This window comes from Mytilus galloprovincialis, chromosome 6, assembly GCF_965363235.1.
Source record: "Mytilus galloprovincialis chromosome 6, xbMytGall1.hap1.1, whole genome shotgun sequence".
Taxonomy (NCBI): domain Eukaryota; kingdom Metazoa; phylum Mollusca; class Bivalvia; order Mytilida; family Mytilidae; genus Mytilus; species Mytilus galloprovincialis.
In genome coordinates, this window is record NC_134843.1 from 93622718 (window position 1) to 93648269 (window position 25552).

The 25552-nt window shown below is 30.9% G+C and overlaps 1 protein-coding gene and 1 long non-coding RNA gene across 4 annotated transcripts in view; one reads left to right on the plus strand and one right to left on the minus strand.

The window, feature by feature from the left end:
- LOC143080752 (dynein axonemal heavy chain 5-like) overlaps nucleotides 1-22814 on the minus strand; it is a 158550-nt gene extending 135736 nt beyond the window's left edge. For all 3 annotated transcript variants that reach the window (XM_076256762.1, XM_076256760.1, XM_076256761.1), the window contains exon 1: nucleotides 22681-22814. In XM_076256762.1, coding sequence (XP_076112877.1) covers nucleotides 22681-22803 — 123 coding nt within the window. In that variant the 5' untranslated portion in view covers nucleotides 22804-22814. The remainder of the gene's footprint in view (nucleotides 1-22680) is intronic.
- Nucleotides 1-22821, plus strand: LOC143080753 (uncharacterized). The gene is made up of 3 exons (XR_012979788.1): nucleotides 1-621; nucleotides 3691-3889; nucleotides 22696-22821. It is a non-coding gene; the product is annotated as an uncharacterized LOC143080753 (long non-coding RNA).
- Nucleotides 22822-25552: the final 2731 nt, after the last annotated feature.

Genomic DNA, 25552 nt, shown 5'->3' on the forward strand with positions numbered 1-25552 from the left:
ATAGCTGTAATTTTTAAAAGTATTATTGCTTCTTTTCACCTTTTTACGACATGTTTTTATCCAATAATTTGTCACTGTGAATTCAATTAGTGTTAAAATTGAAAACCATTGCGTAAATTCCTTTATAACACGACATTTCCACCTATACTTAACATGAATGATTTTTAAATTATATGTTTTGCAATGTCTGAGACAATTTTAAACCGTATTTATGAGAATAAACAAATGTTGGATAAAAATTTATATTGTCTAATAAATTGGATGTCTTATGGAGCGAAATAATCTTTACAAATAAAGCAACTGGCCTGTGAAAGAGGATCACTAAATTTAAAGAACTAAGCAGGTCCTAATCATGTAATAGTAATAACTGAAATATTCTGGACAACTGGTCCTTGATCAGCTATCAGTCGAGGATCTACAATTACTCAAACATTTAACCTTGACTCTTGGTCTAGCAAAGTATATACAGGAAACTCTGGGATTTAAATGTTAATTGTATTAATTATTTTAATTGATTGTGTCAGATGCAAATTAAATTAATAACCAGCCGTCTGTAGGAATTATTATTTGATGTTGTTACCAATCAATGATGGAAATTATGGACATTCTTGAAATGATTAGGTAAGTTAAAGAAACTTTATATAAGATTTAAATTTAATGAAAAAAGTGGAAATTTTGTCTTTGTTAAGAGAGCAATTTCACTTCAGATATTTGTTAAATCTGGTTCAATCTATAAGATTTAGACTTCCCTAGTTAAAAAAATCTTAAGCACATCTACAGAGAAAACAGAGCGTTTGACAGCTTAAATTTATCAAAAACACTTTTTTTTAATGTCTTCTTAATACCAAAGTTAACCCATTGACACAGAGATATATATATTATTAGTGTATGTTGGAATGATTAATTACCAATGATGCAATTTAAAAACATGAAGACATGGTATGATTGCCAATGAGACATCTCTCCACAAGATACCAAATGACAGAGAAGTTAGAAACTATACGTAACCTTAAGCTTACAGCTTCAACAATGATTATGCATATTGGATAGTAAGATATAAAAGGCCCCCAAATGAAAAATTGGTAAAACAATTCAAATGAGAAAACTGCATAGCTTGGTTACAAATAAAGTAGGGCAATAAGGCCCTTATTTGGCCCAAAGGGCGCATTGCATTTGCGCCAATTTTTAAAAAATCCAATCTTTCATTTGCGCCAAATAAAAAAACTTTATTTGTGCCATTTCACAGGAAATTCAAATAAAATATAACCGAACAGTTGAATATTCTTTGCTGCATTTTGAATAAGATTTGTTTTTACAGTATTTCTCCTGGTTGATTGTTCATACTAATTTCTAATACAAAACTGAGGTTTAAAATTATTAAATGTGTGTATGCTTGAGGTGTATAGATGGACATTGTCAGTTCAGAGTCCAATAGAGGAAATAAGTCTGTATTTTTTTATGATCACACAAACGCTATATAGCTTATCAAATGCATCATATTAAAAATCGTTTAGGTGTTCCATAAAACTTGCAAAGCCAGAATAACAACTGATATGGACAGAATTATAAATTTACTATAGTGTATAATGCATACAACTGTTTTGCAATTTTACTAGTTTTTAAATATGTTCAAAGTAACAGAACTGTGTTTTAACGAAGTTTTAATATACCTTGTGTATGATTTTAAGATGCCTGAATTCTGAGAAATATGTTTTATGCCAAAAAACCTGTATTTATTTTTTAAAGAAAAACAAGAGTGCACACACTGAAATGTCTCGCCTTCTTAACTAATCATTGACATTATGTTGATAGTCCTAAGTATAAAGCTTTATTACAACTGCCACATACACTTAACATTAACCAAGATAGCTAAACAAAGACCAATGAATCATGAAAATGAGGTCAAGGTCAGATGAACCACACCAGGTAGACATGTACCGCTAACAATGCTTCCATACAACAAATATAGTTGACCTATTACTTATAGTTTAAAAAAACAGACCAAAACACAAAAACTTAACACTGTGTAATGAACCGTGAAATTGAGGTCATGGTCAAATAAAACCTGCGGGACTTACTATAGATTATAAAATATTTCCATACACCAAATATAGTTGACCTTTGGCATATAATATTAGATAAAAAGACCAAAACTCAAAAACTTAACTTTGACCACTGAACCATGAAAATGAGGTCAAGGTCATATGACATCTGCCCGCTAGACATGTACACCTTACAATCATTCCATACAACAAATATAGTAGACTTATTGCATAAAGTATGAGAAAAACAGACCAAAACACAAAAACTTAACTATAACCACTGAACCATGAAAATGAGGTCAAGGTCAGATGACACCTGCCAGTTGGACATGTACACCTTACAGTCCTTCCATACACAGAATATACTAGCCCTATTGCTTATAGTATCTGAGATATGGACTTGACCACCAAAACTTAACCTTGTCCACTGATCCATGAAATGAGGTCGAGGTCAGGTGAAAACTGTCTGACGAGCATGAGAACCTTGCAAGGTACGCACATACCAAATATAGTTATCCTTATACTTATAATAAGAGAGAATTCAACATTACAAAAATTCTGAGTTTTTTTTTCAAGTGGTCAGTGAACTATGAAAATGAGGTCAATGACATTGGACATGTGACTGACAGAAACTTTGTAACATGGGGCATATATATACAAAGTATGAAGCATCCAGGTCTTCCACCTTCTAAAATATAAAGCTTTTAAGAAGTAAGCTAACGCCGCCGCCGCCGGATCACTATCCCTATGTCGAGGTTTCTGCAACAAAAGTTGCAGGCTCGACAAAAATGAATGCTATCTACCTTTATTTACCTGTATTATAGGCGCAAATGAAAGGTTTTGTTTTTGGCGCAAATGAAATATGGTTTGTGACGCAAGTGAAAGATTTTTTTGGCGCAAAAGCAAAGCACCGGGCCCAAATATTAAAAATTTTAAATTGAAAAGTTATAATACAAATTCTTAAATTTGTCCAAACTAGACTGAGGTAAAAGGTATTCAGGAAATTAAAACACATTTCACATTGATCCAGTAACCATGACAACAAACCATGACAAAATTTGCATGTTTTGTAAAGTTTCTTGATTTTCCTGGTTTATTATCATTAATTTCAAGTATGATGTAGATTGGATAAGTATGTGTGCACCCAAGAAACAACTTTATATTTGGGGAGATTATTTCTATAGTTATAATAAAGCTTCTCTTAAATTATTTTTTTGTTTCTTGGCTGCGAACAATGTTTTCATAATGGAAATGACGAGTAAAACTGCATAAATTCTGTATTTGTCATCGTTTTTGTGAAAATGGTCCATACTACGACATAATTGTGATGACATAAGATAAAAATCTTTGTTTTTCATTTATATTTCTTTCAGACCCTATGCATCTCTAAACATTATATGCAAATTTGAAATAGTTGTGAACCATTTTATTTTCTTGGGCTTAATTCGGGCCTTAATGCCTTTAGACAAACACCTTATTATGCACCATGCATAGTTGAACATGTTTTGGGAATACCTAAACCCTAGTGACAAGATATTCTATTGAAAGGGTTAAAATTAAGCTACGAATGTCCAAAAGTTACCTTTATTTATACTGATAGATGTGTGGAAAGTGTAGTAGGTAAATTTTGTCAATGTTTTTTTTCTAGCTTTTTGGATGCTGTGGCTAATGTTGAAAGGAATAACACTATGATAATGTGCTATAGTTGTATATATAAATGGGTATTAGCTGAAATTATGACCAAGGATTTACTCAATAATGGATGATGAAACTATGACCAAGTATTTTCTCAATAATAGATAACAACTGACTGTTGAAAACAGCTAACCAAAAGAAAGAAAAATCAGGTAAATTATTGTTTTAATTATTACAGTTATACAATGGTCTAGTGCATAAATCCTGCAGCATTTCTATTTATGCATGCAATGTCAATAAAGGTTATATAACTATGCTAGGTTTACATTAAGGCACATATCTATGTAGGTCCAAATAATATAAATGAAAGTAAAAGTTATCCATTTCTAACCAGAAACCAATTAAGGGGCATAACTCTTGACCAGTAAATGTCAAAACCATCAAAATCAACTTTGACCTTTTGATTCATGGCAGGGTTGGCAAAAACCTGGGTTTTATGAGTATTGCCCAGCCCAGTGGGAAATACTGGGAAAACCCGGGTTTTACTTGGTTTTAGTGGGTAATACTGGGCAATACTGGGTAATATAAAATATTTTTCTGAATTTTAAAGAGGATTCAGTGATAAACACAAATGCAATACATTTAATAAGATATTTATACCCTATTTTGTTTGTTTAGATTTTGTCTAGATTGGCAAACTGTAAATAGAAAGCAAGTAAATCATTTTTTTCAAATGAATATAGCTCCTATTAAGAATTAACAATTACATGTATTAAAGAAACATCACATTTAAATAATGTATATGTACTGTCACTAATTAATAAGTAATTATTCAGATTAGAACACAGATTTGTTTATGTAACAATAATCAGTCCTTTCAATTTTATAAGTGTTAATGGCATGACCCTGTAGGGTGTTTATTTAGCAATATGAATGTATAACAATTAAAATTAAGAATTCACTTAAACACTGCAATAAAATGCATTTTTCAAAGTTTGGATTATTGAAACAGTACTTGGTAATTAAAAGGTATCTTTAAAATAGCAAATCTTGTATTCTGCCTACATATAAAATTAATAGAGAAGAGAATGAAATTGAATTTTCTGGAAATGACTGTCAATGGTTATCTGTATAAAAAGTATATATTTAGCTGTTATACTATGAAACTATAACAAGTCTTTACTATTTTGTGTTAAAATAAGCTTACAAAATCATATTGCCCAGTAATGCCCACTATTACCCATTTCTGGGAGTATTGCCCAGCCCGGGTGGGTAATACTTTGCCAACCCTGATTCATGGTAGAATAAAACTGTATTAAAATCTATACTGTATTATCAATTTGAATTGGAAATTAAAGTAACAGTGTTACTGAGAGAATAACTATTGGAAAGTTAATGTCAAACCCTTTATAATTGCAATTAACCTGTATTTTATGGTCCATATGTTAAATATTCAAAATATTTGGTCAAGTTGTGCAATGTACCTTAATCTTACATTATAATCTGTAAACCGAATGTGTCATGGATGGGCAGTACGTTGGACAGGCATATGTGTGGGTTATTATATCCACCCTTCTTAGAAGCAGGGAGTAACAAATAAATAGGGATGTCTGACAGACTTATATCTTGATCATGAGAACATCTAGCTAATACTTTTTGATTTTTAATTTCAAGGAGACAAAATAACCAAAGAATGTTCTCCCAATGCATATTTATATTATTCTGATGTATCCCCAATGTTTATCTCTAACTCATAATTGATTATTGTAATAAAAATTATATCAATACATGTACTAGAATTTTAATCTAGACGATAAAAATATAGGTGTTGAAGTTTGTAAATTTTCTTTTTTTAACATCTTAAAAAAACATTGAATACAGTGTATAATTGGACAAGGCCATGAAACCAAGCAAAGAAATAATCAAAGTTAGCAAGTTTGTACTTAATATAATGATTGAGGCTGTTTTGGTAATAAAGCATATGTGTATGATACAAGTGAAATCGAATAAATGTCTGATTTTTTATGGTATACATATACTTCATTTTAATTTATCTATTATTTGTTTTCTGCCTCTTGAGGAACAACAAACAAGCATAAAAAACTTCAAAAATTTTCTATCTGAAAAAAAGTAATTAGTAGTCATACTGCGTACAGTAATGTGTAACTCTTGACTGCTATAAATCCTTGTCCATGTCAAAAAGCAATAACATTTGAAATTACTTGAAGTTTACACCACCAGAAGTAAGTCAGGTAGTAACCAGTCTTATTTTTATCACTAATCTTTTTCAAATGTGATACAATTTTCTTTTGTGTTGTCCCAGCAGTAACTTGTAAAAGTCATAAATAACCAATTGATAAGTTAATCCCTACAAGGATGGGTGTACTCGGTTGTTTAGGAAACCTCTGTTGCTAGGGAGAGACAAACATTGAAAACTAATCATGTATGTTGTAGATAGAAGTTACAATGAAATGTCATTAACTTGACAAGTAAGGTATTTGAATGAGGAATAAATTGTTCTGCTATTTCCATCATGCCATTAATTGCTGTCTATTGTTATATAAATTATTTCATGAGAAATAGAGCTTTATGTTTTAAATATCATTGAATTATTGATGGACTCATGTTTGTGTCAGTCTAACATTTACAGATTCCTCTATCTTTGTTCTTTTAATATAATGTGCCAAAAAGTTTTATAGTTCTTTGGACTGATTAAGACTAAGAGTTGTCTCATTGGCAATCATACCACATCTTCTTTTTTATATATAAGTTATAACAGTGCCATATGTAACTACATTGTCTTGTCAGACTATACTTATCAGATTTATCTATTTTTGTACTGGTTTGTGTCAGAATAACATTGTCATACATGTATTTTGTTATCTTTCAGTTGGTGTGTGTCAGATTTAGTTATCTTTGAGCTGATTTGTGTCAGATTTAGTTATCTTTGAGTTGGTTTATGTCAGTTTTAGTTATCTTTCAGCTGATTTGTGTCAAATTCAATTATCTTTTCACTGATTTGTGTCATATTTAGGTATCCTTCAGATGATTTGTGTCATATTTAGGTATCCTTCAGATGATTTGTGTCATATTTAGTTATCTTTGAGCTGGTATGTCAGATTTAGTTATATTTGAGCTGTTTTGTGTCAGATCTATTTATCTATGAGCTGGTTTGTGTCAGATTTATTTATCTTTGAGCTGGTTTGTGTCAGATTTAGTTATCTTTGAGCTGGTTTGTGTAAGATTAAATTATCTTTGAGCTGGTTTGTGTCAGATTTAGTTATCATTGAGCTGGTTTGTGTCAAATTCAATTATCGTTTCACTGATTTGTGTCATACTTACTTATTTACGAACTGGTTTGTGTAAGATAAAAATTGTCATACATATATCTTGTTTTCTTTAGGATGGTATGTGTCAGATTTAGTTGTCTTTGGTCTGGTTTGTGTCAGGTTCATTTATCTTTAAGCAGCTCTAGTAATCGTTCAGCTGACTTGTGTCAGATTAGTTATCTCTGAGCTGGTCAGTGTCAAATTAGAGAATTCTTTGAGTTGGTTTGTCTAAGGCAAACAATGTCATATTTGGTTATCAATTAGCTAGTTTGTCTCAAGTTAAACTATAGTTCAGCTCGTTTGTGTCAGGTAAGGCTATCTTTTGGCTGGTTTTTGTCAGGTTTATTTACTCAGCTGGTTTGTGTTAGGGTTTAATTGCTCAGCTGGTTTGTGTCGGGTTTAATGGCTCAGCTGGTTTGTGTCAGGTGTATTTACTCAGCTAGTTTGTGACAAGTTTAATTGCTCAGCTGGTTTGTGTCAGGTTTAATGGCTCAGCTGGTTTGTGTCAGTTTAATTGCTCAGCTGGTTTGTGTCAGTTTAATGGCTCAGCTGGTTTGTGTCAGGTTAAATTGCTCAGCTGATTTATGTCAGGTTTAATTGCTCAGCTGGTTTGTGTCGGGTTTACTTGCTCAGCTAGTTTTTGTCAGGTTAAGATATCTCTCAACTAATTGTTTATATTAAGCTGCCTAACAGCGAGTTTGTTTCAGATTTAGCTATTGTATATGATATCACTATATATCAGAGTTAGTTATTTTAAAGCAGATTTTTGTCAGAATGAGATATCTTTGGGCTGGTTTAAATGAATATATATATTCATATTGCTGCCTTGTTCGTTTCAGACTAATAGATAAAGCAGTGTAATTGCTTGTTTGTGTCAAGAAGACTTAGCTACTGTCAGGCTGATTTGTGTGAAGACTACTACTATTTTTTTTTTTTTTTTTTTTGACAGGTTTAAGTCAAAATCAATGTTATAAAACTTCTGTGATTTTTTTTATTGTCAAATTCAAGTATACAATACTCATTACAATTGAGACAGAAATTGTCTTTGAAGTAGAGCAACCCCATATTTGATTATATCATAAATAACATTCAATGACTTAATGTGGACCAAAGTACTCTAAATAACTCTAATAGAAAATATGAACTTTGTAAAATGTGGGAAAAGTTTGTTGAGTAAAGGTTTTTAATATGCTATGGATTCCTTGCATTAAACAATAATTTCATGAGCCCTGTATACGTATATTTCTATAATCACTCCGAAACTCATAATATAAATGCACAAAAAAAACAAAACAGGTCAGAGTCTTTAAATCACTGTCTCGAATGGAAGGTTGGATATATTCTGCACAATTCAGCAACTGTCAGAATCAAATCAGATATGGACTGGATATTTTTATATTCATGAAAGGCATTTTCAAATATTAAAGACTAATATATAAGAGGTTCAGTACAGCAACTGGAATTTTTTGTTTTTTGTTTGAAGTTTAGCTTATAAATTATTTCTAAAACATTAACTCCATTAACAGTTTATTATAAAATTATATTGCACAGTAAAATTTCACCTTAAACATTGTTGAAGTTGTTTAAATAATGTTCAATAGTTTAGAATTTGTGTAGTCCTAACACACAAAAAAGTTGCTGTTCTCTTTTAAATCAGGACTACCAGAACTACTTGTATCATTGTCATATAAGGACTTTGAAAGTCACTAGACAGGTATTCCAGTTTTTCAGAAGAAATTAAAAAAAAAAAAAAAACAGTCAGAATAGGGATACATGTACAACTTTAAAAAAAAATCCTGATGTTTATCACATCTGTTATTCCCTTTTTTTCGAAAGAATGACAGAAAAGACTAAAAAATTGTTTTTATTCAACTAATTTCAAGCATTATAATTCCCCTCAGCCTAATATACTTTCAATACACAGCAAACATTTTTCCTCACTTGAAACTCTTATGCTTGAAAAAGATATTTTCAATTTGGATTATACAGTCAATGGGAGTTAACTCCATTTGATTTTTGTATACAACTCTTTATAGATATAGGAAGATGGCCCGAGAACACAGTTATTTCATGCATTTCTTTTAGACAATAAATTCAAATTAACAAAATCGCACCTGTTCTTTCTCAAAAAGATTTTTACAGTGTATAGAAGTGTACTACCAGTGAGACAAATAATATCAAAATTATAGAAACTTCTACCAGCTCTAACTCAAAATATTGACAATTCTGTGTTAAGGGGGTGTAAAATTCAGTTTGACAGCTAAAATTTGACCTGGACCAAATCACTACTTAACATAAAGATTCAGCAACCAATTTTTTTTAACATGTAATTACATCCCCTACTCAATATTTCATGAAATAAATTGGGAAAGTGTATCAAATAAAACATGTAAGTTATACACTGTTTACACTAGGGACTATATTCGTAGACAACGAAAACCTAAGGACGATAACTGTGTCCTTGGACCAGATGTGGTATGAGTGCCAATGAGACAACTCTCCATCCAATTTACAATTATATAAGTAAACCATTATAGGTCAAGGTACAGTCTTCAACACAGAGCCTTAAATTTGCATCTATTATTTTTACTAAAACATGCAATAACTTTTAAAATAATATATAAAATAAAGTAATAAGTAACAGAGTATACAACAGAAAATAGTTAATTGTCAGATGGGAGTTTTTAACCGTGACTGGCTATACAGCCCTTGCACAGTCCGTAATCCTTTAGAGAATATATTCCTTACTTTTTACTTTTTACTGCTTTTATACATACATTGTACCACTGATGCATTATGGTTAATATATATTTTCCACACAATGTTACAAAATCAAAGTTTAAAGACACACACAAATAATTAGACATTCAGATTTATTTCTTTATTTAGATTTTTTCCTTTTTATTAAAACTGCTGTTATGGAATGTCATGCATTATAACAACACTTACTAATGTAGAATAATGCTGCATTTAGCAATGACTTCTAAAAAATAGTAACATTAAGGGTTTTTAGGAACTTGAAGCGCTTAAAACAGATACATTTTGAACAAATATGTGGCCTTTTGAGATATTTTTTGGAAAAGTTGGCACTTAAGGCCAATTATTTTGCCAAAAGTGAACATTTTTCTTTAATGACACAATGCACAAACCTGAGACTTAGTAACTTTTTTTTAACATAGTCAATGCTATCACAACAATATTTCATTCATTATACTGTAAAAATTTTACCAAATCTGTATCAAAATAATCTAAAATTATTCATCATTTGAACTGTAGCATAAAACCAAAGAAAAATTCTTATATTCTTACAGAGGACAATGATCAAAGGAGACGACATGATTGAAATATCAAAAAGTATTATAAATCTACCAAATGACAGTGAAAAGCTCATTTATTCTGGCCGACAATATAACAATAACTGATAATTAAAACAGCTTGTATCAGTGATTTATGTACATTGTATATGGTCTTTTAGAAGTGTCGGAAAATGGAAACAAGTCTTAAATCCATAAGTAAGTTATAAAGTTTAGTGCTTTAAATATGATAAATTATAAATCTATAATTCTACTTGATTATGACACTATTACATAACAATAAAATATTTATCTTAAATCATTTCAGGCTAGTAAAGGACAAATTTTAAACCATAACATATGACTAGTCATAAAGCCATATATACAATTGCATAATTTTATAAATGTTTACTGTCATATTATACACACTTCAGTTCAGTTACAATCAAATTAGTGGCTTAGACACAGGAGCCAGTGTCTTACATGGCACCTCTGCCTCAATATCAACAATGGTCATTGTTGGTGCCTGAAGCCTCTGAGTTCTTCTTGATTTATCCAAGTTTTACTCAGTATCTACAGAAACTATATATTAATCCTTTGAATTGCTCTTTTTTGTCTATAGAGGTTTTGATCTGCCCAGAAGTATATTAATCTCTTATGTATTCACAACTATTTCAGAGACTGAGAGATGTAGTCTCAGCTTTACATATTATTTGGAACTTGATCTGTGTTTTGTTGTAATTAGCATTGTTGTAAGTTTTATAACATTTGATTGAGGCATACTAAAAGTTAGAAAACGGGAAAAAAGATAAAGAATTATTTATGTTTGTAAAGGGGCATAACTTAATGAACAGTAAAAGTGATGCCACCCAATTTCGAACTTGATCTGTGTTTTGTGGTAAAAGCCATTGTGTATAAGTTAAATAGCATTTGCCCATGATTTTGTTGAGGCAAAGTTAGACAACAGAAACCAATTTTGGGAACGTATGCAATGAATGATACACTGATGGGAAAGACAGATAGAATAGACAAGTGTAACACCTACTGGCACCCCTTTGCCTAAATTGAGTTTTTTGACACTTGATGATTACTTTCTACCTTAACATCACAGTGCTCCAAATCATGATCATTTCCAACAGCATAAAATCTATAAATTATTGTTATTATATCATGACATTCTCAGTTTTTTTACATGCTATAATTTATCATATTTAAGTATTACTTGCAATACAACACCAGACATACCATTAGTTGTCAAACATGCTTCTATTCTATGTAATTTCATCATTTTTCAAATCACTCTATTACCTTTCAGTTACCTGTATCAGGGTTTGAAAAAAATGTTCTCAACAGCTTGAAATTTAAAACTAGGTTATAACAAGTGAAACTGCGAGCTACTGCTCACTGATGATACCCCCGCCGCAAGTGGATAATATTAATAGTGTAAAAATATGCAAGTGTTCGGTAAACAGGAAGTTGTCGAGTGATGAATCTGAAAACGCATCACACGGTATAGCTGAATTATAAAAATCCTGAAACCAAATTTCAGAAATCCTTGTATTGTAGTTCCTGAGAAAAATGTGACGAAAATTTTTAACTTGGTTATCATGTGTAAAATCATACAAGTGTTCGGTAAACAGGAAGTTGTCGAGTGATGAATCTGAAAACGCATCACACGGTATAGCTGACTTATATAAATCCTGAAACCAAATTTCAGAAATCCTTGTATTGCAGTTCCTGAGAAAAATGTGACGAAAATTTTCAACTTGGCTATCATGTGTAAAATCATACAAGTGTTCGGTAAACAGGAAGTTGTCGAGTGATGAATCTGAAAACGCATCACACGGTATAGCTGACTTATATAAATCCTGAAACCAAATTTCAGAAATCCTTGTATTGTAGTTCCTGAGAAAAATTTGACGAAAATTTTCAACTTGGCTATCATGTGTAAAATCAGACAAGTGTTAGGTAAACAGGAAGTTGTCAAGTGATGAATCTGAAAACGCATCACACGGTATGGCTGACATATATAAATGTTGATACCAAATTACAGAAAGGGTGGATGTGTAGTTCCTGAGAAAAATGTGACGAAAGTTTCATGGGACGGACTGACTGACGGACGGACTGATGGACGGACGGACGGACTGACAGACAGAGGTAAAACAGTATACCCCCCCCTTTTTTAAAGCGGGGGTATAATAAATATAAATTTTGACATATATAGACAAAGTATGTACAATGTACAACTTATTTTAAAGCTTTTATAACTTCTGTGACCAAGTTGACGAGAAATTTAATTTCAAACTCTGTGCACAACATATGTTATAGTTCATTATTCATTACAATCATCATATCATTATCTTTATATCATTATTACACCAAACACTTACATTCATATGTAATAGTTAAGGTTATATACATTATTAATTACGAGCATTATGACTTATTACTATTGACCAAAGCATGTTCATCCAAACAACATATGATACCTGTACATCCTTTTGTTGAAGCATTGCTGTCTTAGCTAATGCTCTCATCTTTCTTATACTGGTATATTCAGCTGAATCCTAGGTTATCAATTAAAATAATATATCAAGTTATTTTACCATAGATCATACTTGAAAAAAAAATATGTGTGAAAATATTTTTTGAACGCCATACAGATTCAAGGGAGATACTTGTTAGCAGGATGTAAAAAGTTTAATGGGCCAGTCCCATTGTTTCAGTTTTGTTAAATAAGTCACAAGTATAGAATTTAAACAATAAAATAATGTTTGTCATTTTCAATTGTCGCAGGGTCCTAGCAGCATGTCAGACAATCCTGGAATTAAAAAAAGTCAAACTTGTGGTAGTCAGAAAAATGTTTTACTTTGTATTTTATATACAAAGGGGAATAACTCATTTTTATAAGCCTAATAGTCAATAAATGATTTGTACAATATTTTTTTTTATCTATCACATGATGCAATTGAATCATTTGAAAAATATATAGTTTGATCTATTTTATTTTGAAATTACAATTCAAATACATAATGGAGCATTTTTGTTAATATTTTTTTCTGTAACTTAAATGAAACTATAGACTTTATTTAAACATATAATTATAGTTTTGCAATATGGTTTATTTACTACAAAAATAAAATTATAGAGATGAATTTAAACTGTAGTAATTACAAATTTCATTTTAATGCTGTAAGAAAATAACTTGGTACTACAAAGTTAAATGTAAAGGGAAACCTAAGTCTGACTGAAATCTGTAACAATTATGGAGATATTGACATCAAATAAATGAATTGCAATACTTTTGTTATAATGGTTTTTAAACATTGACTGTTCATATAAAACAGTTTATTTTTTTTCTTTGATTTTTAAATGTTTCACTTATACTGCTATCAATTAGAAAAAAATATTAAAAATGCTTAAAAAAACATATTAAGTGAGAGAAAAACAAAATTCAGGCTTTAACAGGTGCAGGGATCTCCATGGATGAAAATTGAACCATGGAGGAACTTTCACCATTACAAACCTTGTCTACGCTGTACAGTGTAGCGCGATCGGAAGTATTTTATCCCTCCATACAAGGAATGGTGAAAATGCTAATTCATTGCTTATTTAAATTATATTTATTTGAATTTTCATTATAGAATTAGAAGTATCAATATTTTCATTTATTGCCGTTTTTAACCATTCAAATGCCAAGTCATCATGCCCCCCCCCCCCCCTTAGTCGAGAATGACCAAAAGCTGTCATGAAGGTCCCCATGCAGATTTCTTTTATTTTTGGTAATTGTTATGGGGGTTAAAAATCATCTAATGTGGAGCTTATTTTTCGTGGACACTGTCAAATTCAGAGCCCATTACCGGTATGGCTGATTTGCAGCAACAACAAAACAATGCGTACGGGTTATGTAAAAGGTTAAAGAGATTTGTAAAGCAAACGTCGACAAATGAAAAGGTTTTTAATGACTATCTGGAAAAATTGATGCTCTGCAACATGCATCTTTCGAGTCTGAATAGAAACCGGAAACGCGGATGTATCAATTTGATTGTAATATACGAAACGAATTCGGAATTTAGATACGATATTTCTTTACAGGAAATATTTAAGTTTTTACTTTTAAACTTAAAGTAATTCTAAATTATCGTTACAGCAGTACTCGATTTATTTACGATGAAATAATATTTACTGTTTTGCGTCTTATTTTGTACTTCTTAAAAAAAGGGGATGCTGATTGCGTAAGTCAAAATAAAGCACGTGTTCGACTTGTTAAACTGTTTTCTTTGTAACTGGATTAATTTATTAATTTATTTATTTAATCTAAATGATCATAATCATTTGCTGAAACTTAGTTGATTACTTCGACAAATGGATCGTCTATCCTCAGATAGTATTCTCCTGTTTGGTTTGTTGATCTACCTGTACAAGCTCAGGTACGAGCTCCAGGTACAAGTAATTAGCGATCTTAATCCGGATATCCCTCAGGCGTTAGAACTGTATTGGATTATAACATAAAAAGCCTAAGGGTTATGCAATTACATGCATTTGATTATAATTGATAAAAAAAAATGGCGTCGGGCTACAAAAAACGATGAAGTTTTGAACGATGGCGGAAGACAATTTAACGATGGCGCAAGACAATTTAACGATGGCGCGAGTCATTTGACGATGGCGCAAGACATTTGAACGATGGCGGGGCTCCATCGTTAAACAGGCCATGGAGATCCCTGCAGGTGATCATTTAGGTCAAGATGAAAGCTAATGAAATTATTCCAATGTAAAATATGAACTTTTTTTCTGTGGATATATGTAATGTGATGATGTAATATAAAAAAATATGTTTTGATTCATCTTGTAATCATTTTTTGGAAAGCGTTTATTGAAATAATAGCTAGTCCATGTATTACTGATAAAAAATTGAATGAAGAAATATTTTTCAGTTTAAATTTTCTTGTAAATGTATGTGCTTATTTTCTCCCACTTATTAAAATAACTAAACAAGGAAAAGATTTGATTACTTCCAAGATTAATTTAATCTCTTACACCCCTTCCCCCTTTTTTTTTTTGTTGCCTTTTTTTAAATGTTTGAAATAGATGTTATGTCTACTTCACTAAATTTGACTTAATGTGTGGCTCATTAATGATTATTGTACAATTCATTGTATTAAAATCTAAAATATTTGGACAAGCTATACTTTAATTCCAATGAATGAGTGGACATAGAGAAGAGGATTCCTATTTGTTCCTCGTGCTACTGAGCTGAAGCGTATAAAAATCTTAAGAGCAATATATATAGTTATAATAAAACTATCAACACAAGGAGATTGTTTTGGTTACCAAATAACAGTCAAATACTAAAATTACAAAATACAAATTGTTCAATAAATTTTGAACTAAAATCCTTTTAAAAACTAGACCAGCCTACGTTTGTTGACAAAACAACTGTTTAATGGTATAGATATTCCTGAGTGGTTAACTCGTCTTTTATTACAACAAAAGCCAACACGTAAACCCTGAAAATTAATTCTGCCCCTTATCGTGAGAATATATAAATTCTGAATAATATCTGTTTAAAGTAAACAAACAAATATTTGACCCTTTTCTTTTACAAGAATATTCTAGTTGCTTAAACAAAGTTCTTTCTGCATAAAAGTTTTGTATGTATAAATAATCCATTTACATATATACCTTGATATAGAATTTAAAACCTCTACATTAACCTGTGTATTGTAGGTAATGAGATCAACTTTACTGCCAACTTTATTATCTTAATGACATTTATAAATTTCCGTTATTTTACCTTAAAACATGTTCTAACATTTGAGAAAATCTTTAAAACTTCGCAGTAATCAGATACACTTAGAAAAAGATTGGTTACTAACAGAAAAGATTGATTTTGAAATTCAAAAACATATATTTCACAAAAAATATATAGTTTTTAAACTTATGTACATTTTGAACCGTGTTGTGTAATGAATAAAAACACTCAAAGTAAACGGAAAATTTGTGCAAAACTGTTTGCTTACCAAGAACTTTCAAATCTTAGAAAATCAAATTTACAGTATGTCATTTTTCAAATCTACATACTAGTATATACATTTATACAATATTTCAAGTGTTCCCTTCTGAGAAATCTACATATACATTTATACAATATTTCAAGTGTTCCCTTCTGAGAAATCCTGTCTGTCTGTAATAAAAGTTTCCAGTGAAAGAGGACCAATAAGTGAAGGAATCAATGTGCTCTGATCTCCAACACTTTATCTTGTTTTAAGGTAACTGGTTTAATGTAACATCTATACAAACTTATATACTCTTTGGGGAGGGTTGAGCAGTGACAAGCACTTATAAACATTTTAAACCCTGCCCCATTCTTCATGTACTTTCACAAGATCAAGGAACCTGTAATCTAGTGATGGGTTGCTGTCCGCAAAATTTGTTTAGTTTTACTGTAAAAATACAAATCAGGCAGTGGTTTTCTCTTTATGAATCACCTGTACCTAACTTTTTATCTTCCAATCATCCTTACAGTTTTCTTTAGGTCTGGTAATTAAGTCCGATATGGGTTTGCTCATTGTTGAAGGAATAATACAGTGACCTGTAATTGTTTACATATATTTGTTATGAATAAAAGTTTAGTTGGCAATCATAACAAATCTGCCTTCTTTGTTTTCTAACATTTTTCTTCTCTAAATAACTGAGTCTTAAGTAAGTGTGTTTTATGTTTTAATTGCTGTCGTCTCTAACATTGACTTTAATGACCCTCTCTTTTATACAATAAACTTGAATGTAGTAAGTCACAATCACAGTAGGACAGTTTTAAATCTCTATGAAGAATAAGTATCTACTAATTAGAAGCTTATAAACCAAATAATTGTACTTCTACCTTAATAAAGTACACTAGTAACTGTTTATAGGACTTTAAATCCCAAAAGTTTGTTTTCACAACACTATTATGTATATCTCCAAAGTATACAATGTAAAATATTGACTTAAGTAAATACCATTATAGACATTATCAAACCATTCTGATTACCTACTCAATTTAAGACATGTTACACTAAGAAAAGACATCTTGTTTTCTCCAAGGTTAGGTATATACCTGTATACTGTGATTTCAAACTAACACCTTTTACGTCATGTTACAAATTAAATGAGTCCTCTGTCAAAGTTATACTGACATTAAAAGGGGGGGGGGGTCATCTTATGGTTCTAAAGAACAAAAATTACACTGGTATTGAACAAAAATGTTTGTGTTTTTCTTCGTAGTTGAAATTGTGCATGTGTGATATACATGTAGTATACATGTGTGATATACATGTAGTATACATTTTAGTGCCATGTCATCCAATGAGTTTGTGAATGCATATGCTATATGATACTTTTCACCTGACCCGATGTGTTTGTGAATGCTACATGTATATGATATTGTTCAACTGACTCAAAGTAATTGTGAATGCAAATGACATTGTATGTCCTGACCCAAAGTGTTTGTGAATACTGTGCTATTGTTTCCCTGCCCTAATTTTTTTTGGTATGTGCTGAATGAATTATTTGAAAACATTACCATTAATGATGTTTCACTGAAAGAGGAAAACATTTGAATAACAGATGTATACAACAAATGTATATCTCATGTATACACATTTTCTTTATAATAAGTAGCTTATTTCTATTGCAACTCATGAATATTTTAAATAAACCATTATTTTATTATAAAGTCAAAGGTAACCCATTGATAATTAATGAGAAAACCTAGAAATATCTTACTGTTTTGGTTATCCTTAATATTTTCTGAAGAAACAAGCTATATCAAACACTTTAATTTGTTTAAATGTCATAGAATTGTGTTAAGAATGAAAATGAACTGATCAAACATATTTTCAAAGCTAAACAAACTAAAAATACTTCTACTTTCTTGGTTTAGAATAAACATAACATTTTCTTCAATTTCATGGACCCTTTATTTGTTCTGCCTTTGTCCAACACTATTTCTCAGATGAAGGATGTCATAACACAAGTTACTCTTATTATCATTAGATTATTAACAAATCCACAAATAAATTCAAGTACATTAGGGAAAGAGGGGATGAATAGTGATTATTTTATCGTAAAAATGTAATGTTTAAAGATTATTACTTTATTTTTGTCCCTTCAAAGTATGGCAATAGGCTCATGGATTTGCTTATCAAGTTATGGAATCTTTTATTCTATTGAATAAGGTTGATTTTCATCTCGCATAAAAGTGACTAAACCCCCTCAAAACTTCTACCAGAAACCCCTGCAGTTTACATCAGACAATGTTTGACATGTCCTTTTTGATATATCAATCATCGTGCTAAAGTGCCTGTATCATGATTGGCTCTCTGCCCTTTTGAAATCCTAGCTGGAACACTAATATTTCTGTTACTGAGTGACAAATTTCTCAGATTTCTAAGCAAGTGTATGTTAGCATCATCTGACCAATTAGTCTTTAAAATGTCTCAAAATATGTAACGTCTGTGTTTTCCTTTACTGTTTACCTATCTGTCACAAGTGAGTGGATTTTACAATAAAATCAGAAATAGGACTTATAAAAATATACATATGGACTGACAAATTTTCTAACATATTTAGCCAATATTTTCATTTAAGACATTTGAATCCTAAATCATGTGACAATTCATTTTTTTTTTTTAAATTGAAGCTTCTTTAATATTATAGCTGACCCCTTAATCACAGCATTATTATATCAACATTGTAGTCCAAAAGCAGTCATTTATAACCACTTGACTTGGGTTATTCCAGATAATAGTGACATGGGCTAAGGATATCTTTTCTGATTAATATTTTCATATATCCTTCATCATGTTCATTGACAATAAGACATCAAAGCAAAATCCTAACGCTTCACGTACAAAATTTTGAACTTAAACCCAACTAGACATAGGCAAACTTCAAGTATATAAGACAAACATCAAAAAGAATGTTTTCAGTGCATAACCATACAGGTATATAAAGCAATATATAAATACAAATGTCCTGCTTATGTCAATATTATACATGTAGGACAGCCTTAGCTATAAAGATTACACGTAAGATGGTTCAGATATATTCATCATATCCTGCTTCAACAGAGTTAAAACCAAATTAAAATCTTTGGTCTGACAAAGTGTAGGTAATCACCTTGTATCATTTGCACAAAAACTCATATTTCATATATGTAAATATATCAAAGAATGTAGATTACATTTGTGTGTTAATTGCTATTATGCATTATCTAAATTTAACCTAATTTGAATAATTTATGTGTCTTCTCAAATTCCTCATTAGATAAATTGATGGCTATATATTTGCATTTAAATTGGGTAGTAATGAAAGTATTTTTATGAATAGTGACTGTTGGGTATCAAATTAAACTAAAGTAAATTTACTTGCACCTTTAACAGCCATACAAAATTTGAAAGAAAAAATTAAAAAGACTTTTTTATATTTCTTCACTTCAAACTGACTGAATGTTAAAATATAGGCAAACTTAAGTTTTTAAGTTATAAATCATTCTTAAATTCACAATTCAAACATAACTATTTATGGTTTAGGAACACAAAATGGTCTGGTAACCTCCAAAAATATGTGTGTCTTATATGAAACTAAATGTAAGTTCAACAACAGTTTTTTTACATGTTTTTATGAGATTGTGACATTATATATTTATATATATATATATATCTCCAAACTCATAGAATTATAACAAGAGTGCACATGCTGAAATGTCTCGCCATCTATACTAATCATTGATATTATGTTGATAGTCCTAAGTACAAAGCTAAGCTTTATTACAAGTGTCACATAAACCTTTAACATTTACCAAGATAACTAAACAAAGACCAATGAACCTTGAAAATGAGGTCAAGGTCAGATGAACCATGCCAGGCAGACATGTACATCTAACAATGCTTCTATACAACATATATAGTTGACCCATTACTTATAGTTTAAGAAAAATAGACCAAAACACAAAAACTTAACACTGTGCAATGAACCGTGAAAATGAGGTCCCGGTCAAATAAAACCTGCGTGACTGACATAAAGATCATAAAATATTTCCATACACCAAATATTGTTGACCTATGGCATATAGTATTAGATAAAATGACCAAAACTCAAAAATTTAACTTTGACAACTGAACCATGAAAATGAGGTCAAGGTCACATGACATCTGCCCGCTAGACATGTGCACCTTACAATCATTCCATACAACAAATATAGTATGAGAAAAACAGACCAAAACACAAAAGTTTAACTATAACCACTGAACCATGAAAATGAGGTCAAGGTCAGATGACACCTGCCAGTTGGACATGTACACCTCACAGTCCTTCCATACACCGAATATACTAGCCCTATTGCTTATAGTATTTGAGATATGGACTTGACCACCAAAACTTAACCTTGTTCACTGATCCATAAAATGAGGTCGAGGTCAAGTGAAAACTGTCTGACAGACATGAGGACCTTGCAAGGTACGCACATATCAAATATAGTTATCCTATTACTTATAATAAAAGAGAATTCAACATTACAAAAAATTTGAACTTTTTTTTCAAGTGGTCACTGAACCATGAAAATGAGGTCAAGGACATTGGACATGTAACTGACAGAAACTTCATAACATGAAGCATCTATATACAAAGTATGAAGCATCCAGGTCTTCCACCTTCTAAAATATAAAGCTTTTAAGAAGTGAGCTAACGCCGCCACTGCCGTAGCCGGATCACTATCCCTATGTCAAGCTTTCTGCACAAAAGTTGCAGGCTCGACAACAAAACAATCATGCAATGAAGAAAGATATGTATTATCTCCTTAAAATCTTTCAGTTGACAGTTATTAATGCAAGGGGGAAATATCTTGAAAAATAAGTTTAAGGCCTTGATTATGTTGATGTATAATGTTTATACAGTTCCATGGATTCTTCATGATCAATTTTAATTGAGTCCAAGGACTCAGCAAAAAACATTATTTGGGAAGATAGATAGCTATTTGGAAAGATAATTATTTTTCTATCTTGAGATCAATATGGCCCTATATAAGAACTCAATCAGTTTATATACAGTGAATATGATCAACTTTCAATCAGTGTATATGTTATACTTTTATTGGTGTTATAAATCTCACCTTTAAATAAAGGATTATGGAATTTAAAACCATGAAAGAGAATTGTCATTTCTTATCAGATCAAAGCTAATAAAGTGCAATTTGCCAAACTTTTCACCATGTTCTGCCATATAAAATGAGACACAAGTTCATGAATTCAAAAAAAGGCAAACTTGAAGCAAAATTGTATACATGTACAAAACAAACAAAATTATAAACAGAACAAACCTATAAATTTTGTACACTCAATAACACTGTTATATTACAACTGTAAAACTTAAAAGGAACTAAGATAATTTAACCTCACAAAATACACTGTGTGATCCCTTTAAAAACTGTAACAGTATAATAATAAACTATTTCCTTATACTAATTATATACATGTCATATGATACATGTGGTGCATTGAATTGTGTATCAAGTCAGATTCAAGTGATCTCCATGAATTAAAATTCAAGAAAACTGCAATATATCACATGGGAAAACACCAACATGCTCAAAGGAAACTTCTTTTAAAATCTACTATGGAGTTCACTATAACATTCAAATTTAATTTTACATGTAGATTGTTTATATTCATTTTGTAAACATGCGAAGTTAAGTAAATCTTTTCCGATATAACACCTTGAATCCTGATAACCTGTTAAATGGTTAAATATATACATATGAATAATATCTACAATGTCAAATTTCTAAATCTAAAATGTTCTATATCAGTTTTGACCATTTGTTTAGAAATTCAATTGCAAGAAGTTACAATTTAAACTTTTTTGACTCATTTTATTTAAGCTTTACCAAATTTAAACATGTTAAATATCCAGAGAAAAGGAAAGACTTCACTTCAATTGGCATGCTTGGGTTGGGTAATTAGTATGAAACCTGGTAAATATTGCTTTTAATATTGAAAGGACAACTAACATGACTAAGATTATAAAGAAATTGGGTATATCAGCAGAAACATGAATCTATCTAGTATAGTAGCCAAGCGTTGTGTAGATGTATCTATATTGTATATACGTGTACTACTGTATATTTGTTCGTTTAAAAGAAACTTTAGAATTATTAAAAATGTTGCTTGTATTTCTTTTTACAGTAACATCCTATGAAACCACTTTAAGAAAGATGGACCATTTCATTTTCTTTACTTTGTCTTTGAACAGTCATTTTAAATAATGTGCAACAGAAACCAACAGTGTTTTACTTGGCCATATTAATGAACATGGATTGATTTATTGTACTGATTATCTTACTTGTTTTTCTTTCAGGTTTTCAACTGGTGCAAGCTGGGCTAAACGTGATTTACTCTTCTGACCGGTGACGGGTTCCATCGTTCTCCCACCTCCTACAACCGGAGACTTTGGTTTATCCGACATTTTTTTCACTTTTTGTCCACCAAATGAAATTGTCTTATACTAATTTCAGTCGTTTCAATAACTGGTCACTTTCATGGAAATAAGTTAACACATGAGACCAATATAAACATTACTTCTCAATCGAATCGTGTCGAATCGCTTCATTGGACGCCATCTTGTTTACAGGTAACCATGTGTACCTTGAGGGCGCCCTTTACAAACAAGAGCACAAGTGACAGCGATTTTTGATTTCGCAGGTGCCCGCTTGTGTGGATTTTGAAAATTATGCTTTCGATGAACAAAAATTTAGATGTAAAACCATAGGAAAGGATCAAAATTAACCCGAAATCACCTGAATAAAATCATTTCGCCCATAATTATTTTTCCCTCAAATTTTGTATTTGAAAATTGATGCAGTATATTTGCGATACCAAAAAAATGTTTTTGATTAGAAAAATAATTTTAAATCAGTAAGACCTTATTCTAAAAAGCGAAAATTAAGATACAGGAAAGGATAACACCACATTCTCTAATAAGACATCAAACCAGAGACTTTCGCATATTATTGTATTTACAAGGATTTGTATAGGAAGACAAATCCTTGAGGGGGGGCAAGGGGTTTAACTGTTATGCTGTTATGGGGAAATTTAATTCTTTGTTATCTGTTATTCTGAAAATATATTTGCTGTTAGCTGTTATTGTCTTATTCATTGTTAGCTGTTATTGGGCTTTTAGTTTTTTTGTTATCTGTTATTGTGATAATGTATTTGCTGTTAACTGTTATTGAAAATTGGAATGACAGCCAATATTCGGTGGAAATTGAAGATCATTGGACATTAGGGTCTACCAATAGTAATGTGTTGGTCCCGTATTAGGAGAAGGATTCCATTAACATATACCCATTACAGAAGTGAGGTCCAGGACAATTCCACTATATCTTATGATTATCCTTTGTAATAAATTCCATTTTTTTGGAACATGTATTTAGAATTATCTTATTTTTTTTGTATAAGGATAATGTTCCTAGTTCCCCGTACCAACATATTAAATCAGAACGATTATTAATATGACAAAAAGGAAAACGTGTCCAGGATTATCTGACAAGAATCTCAATTAAGGACTAGGTCCTTACAACCAGTTAACCTTTTATATAATATGGTACATTGACTCAGCTCTGTGATTCTTTTCAAAGCAGAACCAAACACATTGTACAATGAAAGTTCCAACCATGTACTGGGTCCCGAAGCAGCACATAGCTCATTACAAATAAAGATTTGTTTCGTCTTCAAGCCATTGCTCCCCTACTAAACTATGTATTCTACTTACTAGTACACTTGGTCCAATCAATAGCCTGATAAAAAATTGTTCAAATTGAGTCTTTGAAAATAATGGAATAAATTACTTTTGGAGTGTCAAAATTGGTTTGAGGTACTTGATAAATTGCATGCTGACCACTTTGCCTCATAGTTTTATTAAGAAAAATTCACACACCTCATTAAATGGGCATTTAAAAAAAGTCAGAATGCGAATATATATATTCAAACTATTTTAGGTAATTTTTTAGTAGCAACAAACACAAGAACTATGTGAATTGAATACCATAACAGCCCTTGAATTTTTACTAGATATCATTTTTGTCTCTTTGACATATTCCTCATTTCCATTCTCAATTTTATTACACACTATTTAAATTACAAGCATGTGTGAGTTTCTATAACTGTATAAAAATAGATGCTGAAAAAAAGTATTCTATAAAAAATAAACAGCTACGCCATGAGCGCATGATACGCCCGTCGCCCTTTTTGAAATATTCGATAACTTCTTTATGTCATATCAGATATTCATAGAAATTGAAAGGGAGCTTCAGTCAATATATATAAACAATACACCAAAGTTTCATGCGAACTGCTGAAAAAAATTTGAGTTATTGACAGAAAACTTGAAAATACCACCCTTTTTAATGAATAATATACCCCTTAACTCATTAACATAAAATGTAAAATTAATGAAAATAGAAAGGGCGCTTATGCAACATTCTAATGCAACAACGTTTGTAACGTTCATTTTGATTGGATAACGTCACTTTCTTACATGGCATCAATTGATGCTATGGGACGTACGCGCAAGCGCAGACGGCATATGACAGATTTTAAATACATGTTTTAACGTTGTTTTTTTTGTCAGTTTCATTAGAATGGAGATAACAATATTGTATTTTAAGCTCCGACGGCATCAATTGGGGCATTTGATGGTCGCAAATTAAGTTTACTGGCGACGCGTTAAAAATCTGAAATTTATAAAAATTGAAAGGGAGCTCATGTCAATAGATAGTAACAATTTACCAAAATTCCTTGCAAATTTGTGAAAGGATTTTTGAGATATTATCAGAAAACTAAAAAAAAAACACCGTTTTTATTGAATAAAACCCCATTACTCCGAAACTTAAAATCTGAAAATTATGAAATATGAAGGGGAGCTCACGTCAATAGATATAAACAATTTCCAAAAGTTTTATGCAAATTGGTTAAAGAGTGTTGGAGTTAATATTCGACATGTTGACGACAGACGGACAACAGTATTCCATAATACGTCCTGTAAACGAGCGTATAAAAATATATTGAGTAGTAAACACATTCTAGATACATGATTTAAAAAAAACATGTTCATAGAAAATGGAATTCATTACAAAGGATTATACCCGTAATAAGAAATAATGGATTTGTCAAGGTCCCGACTTATTTTAATATTTCATTTACTGTTATCTGTTTTT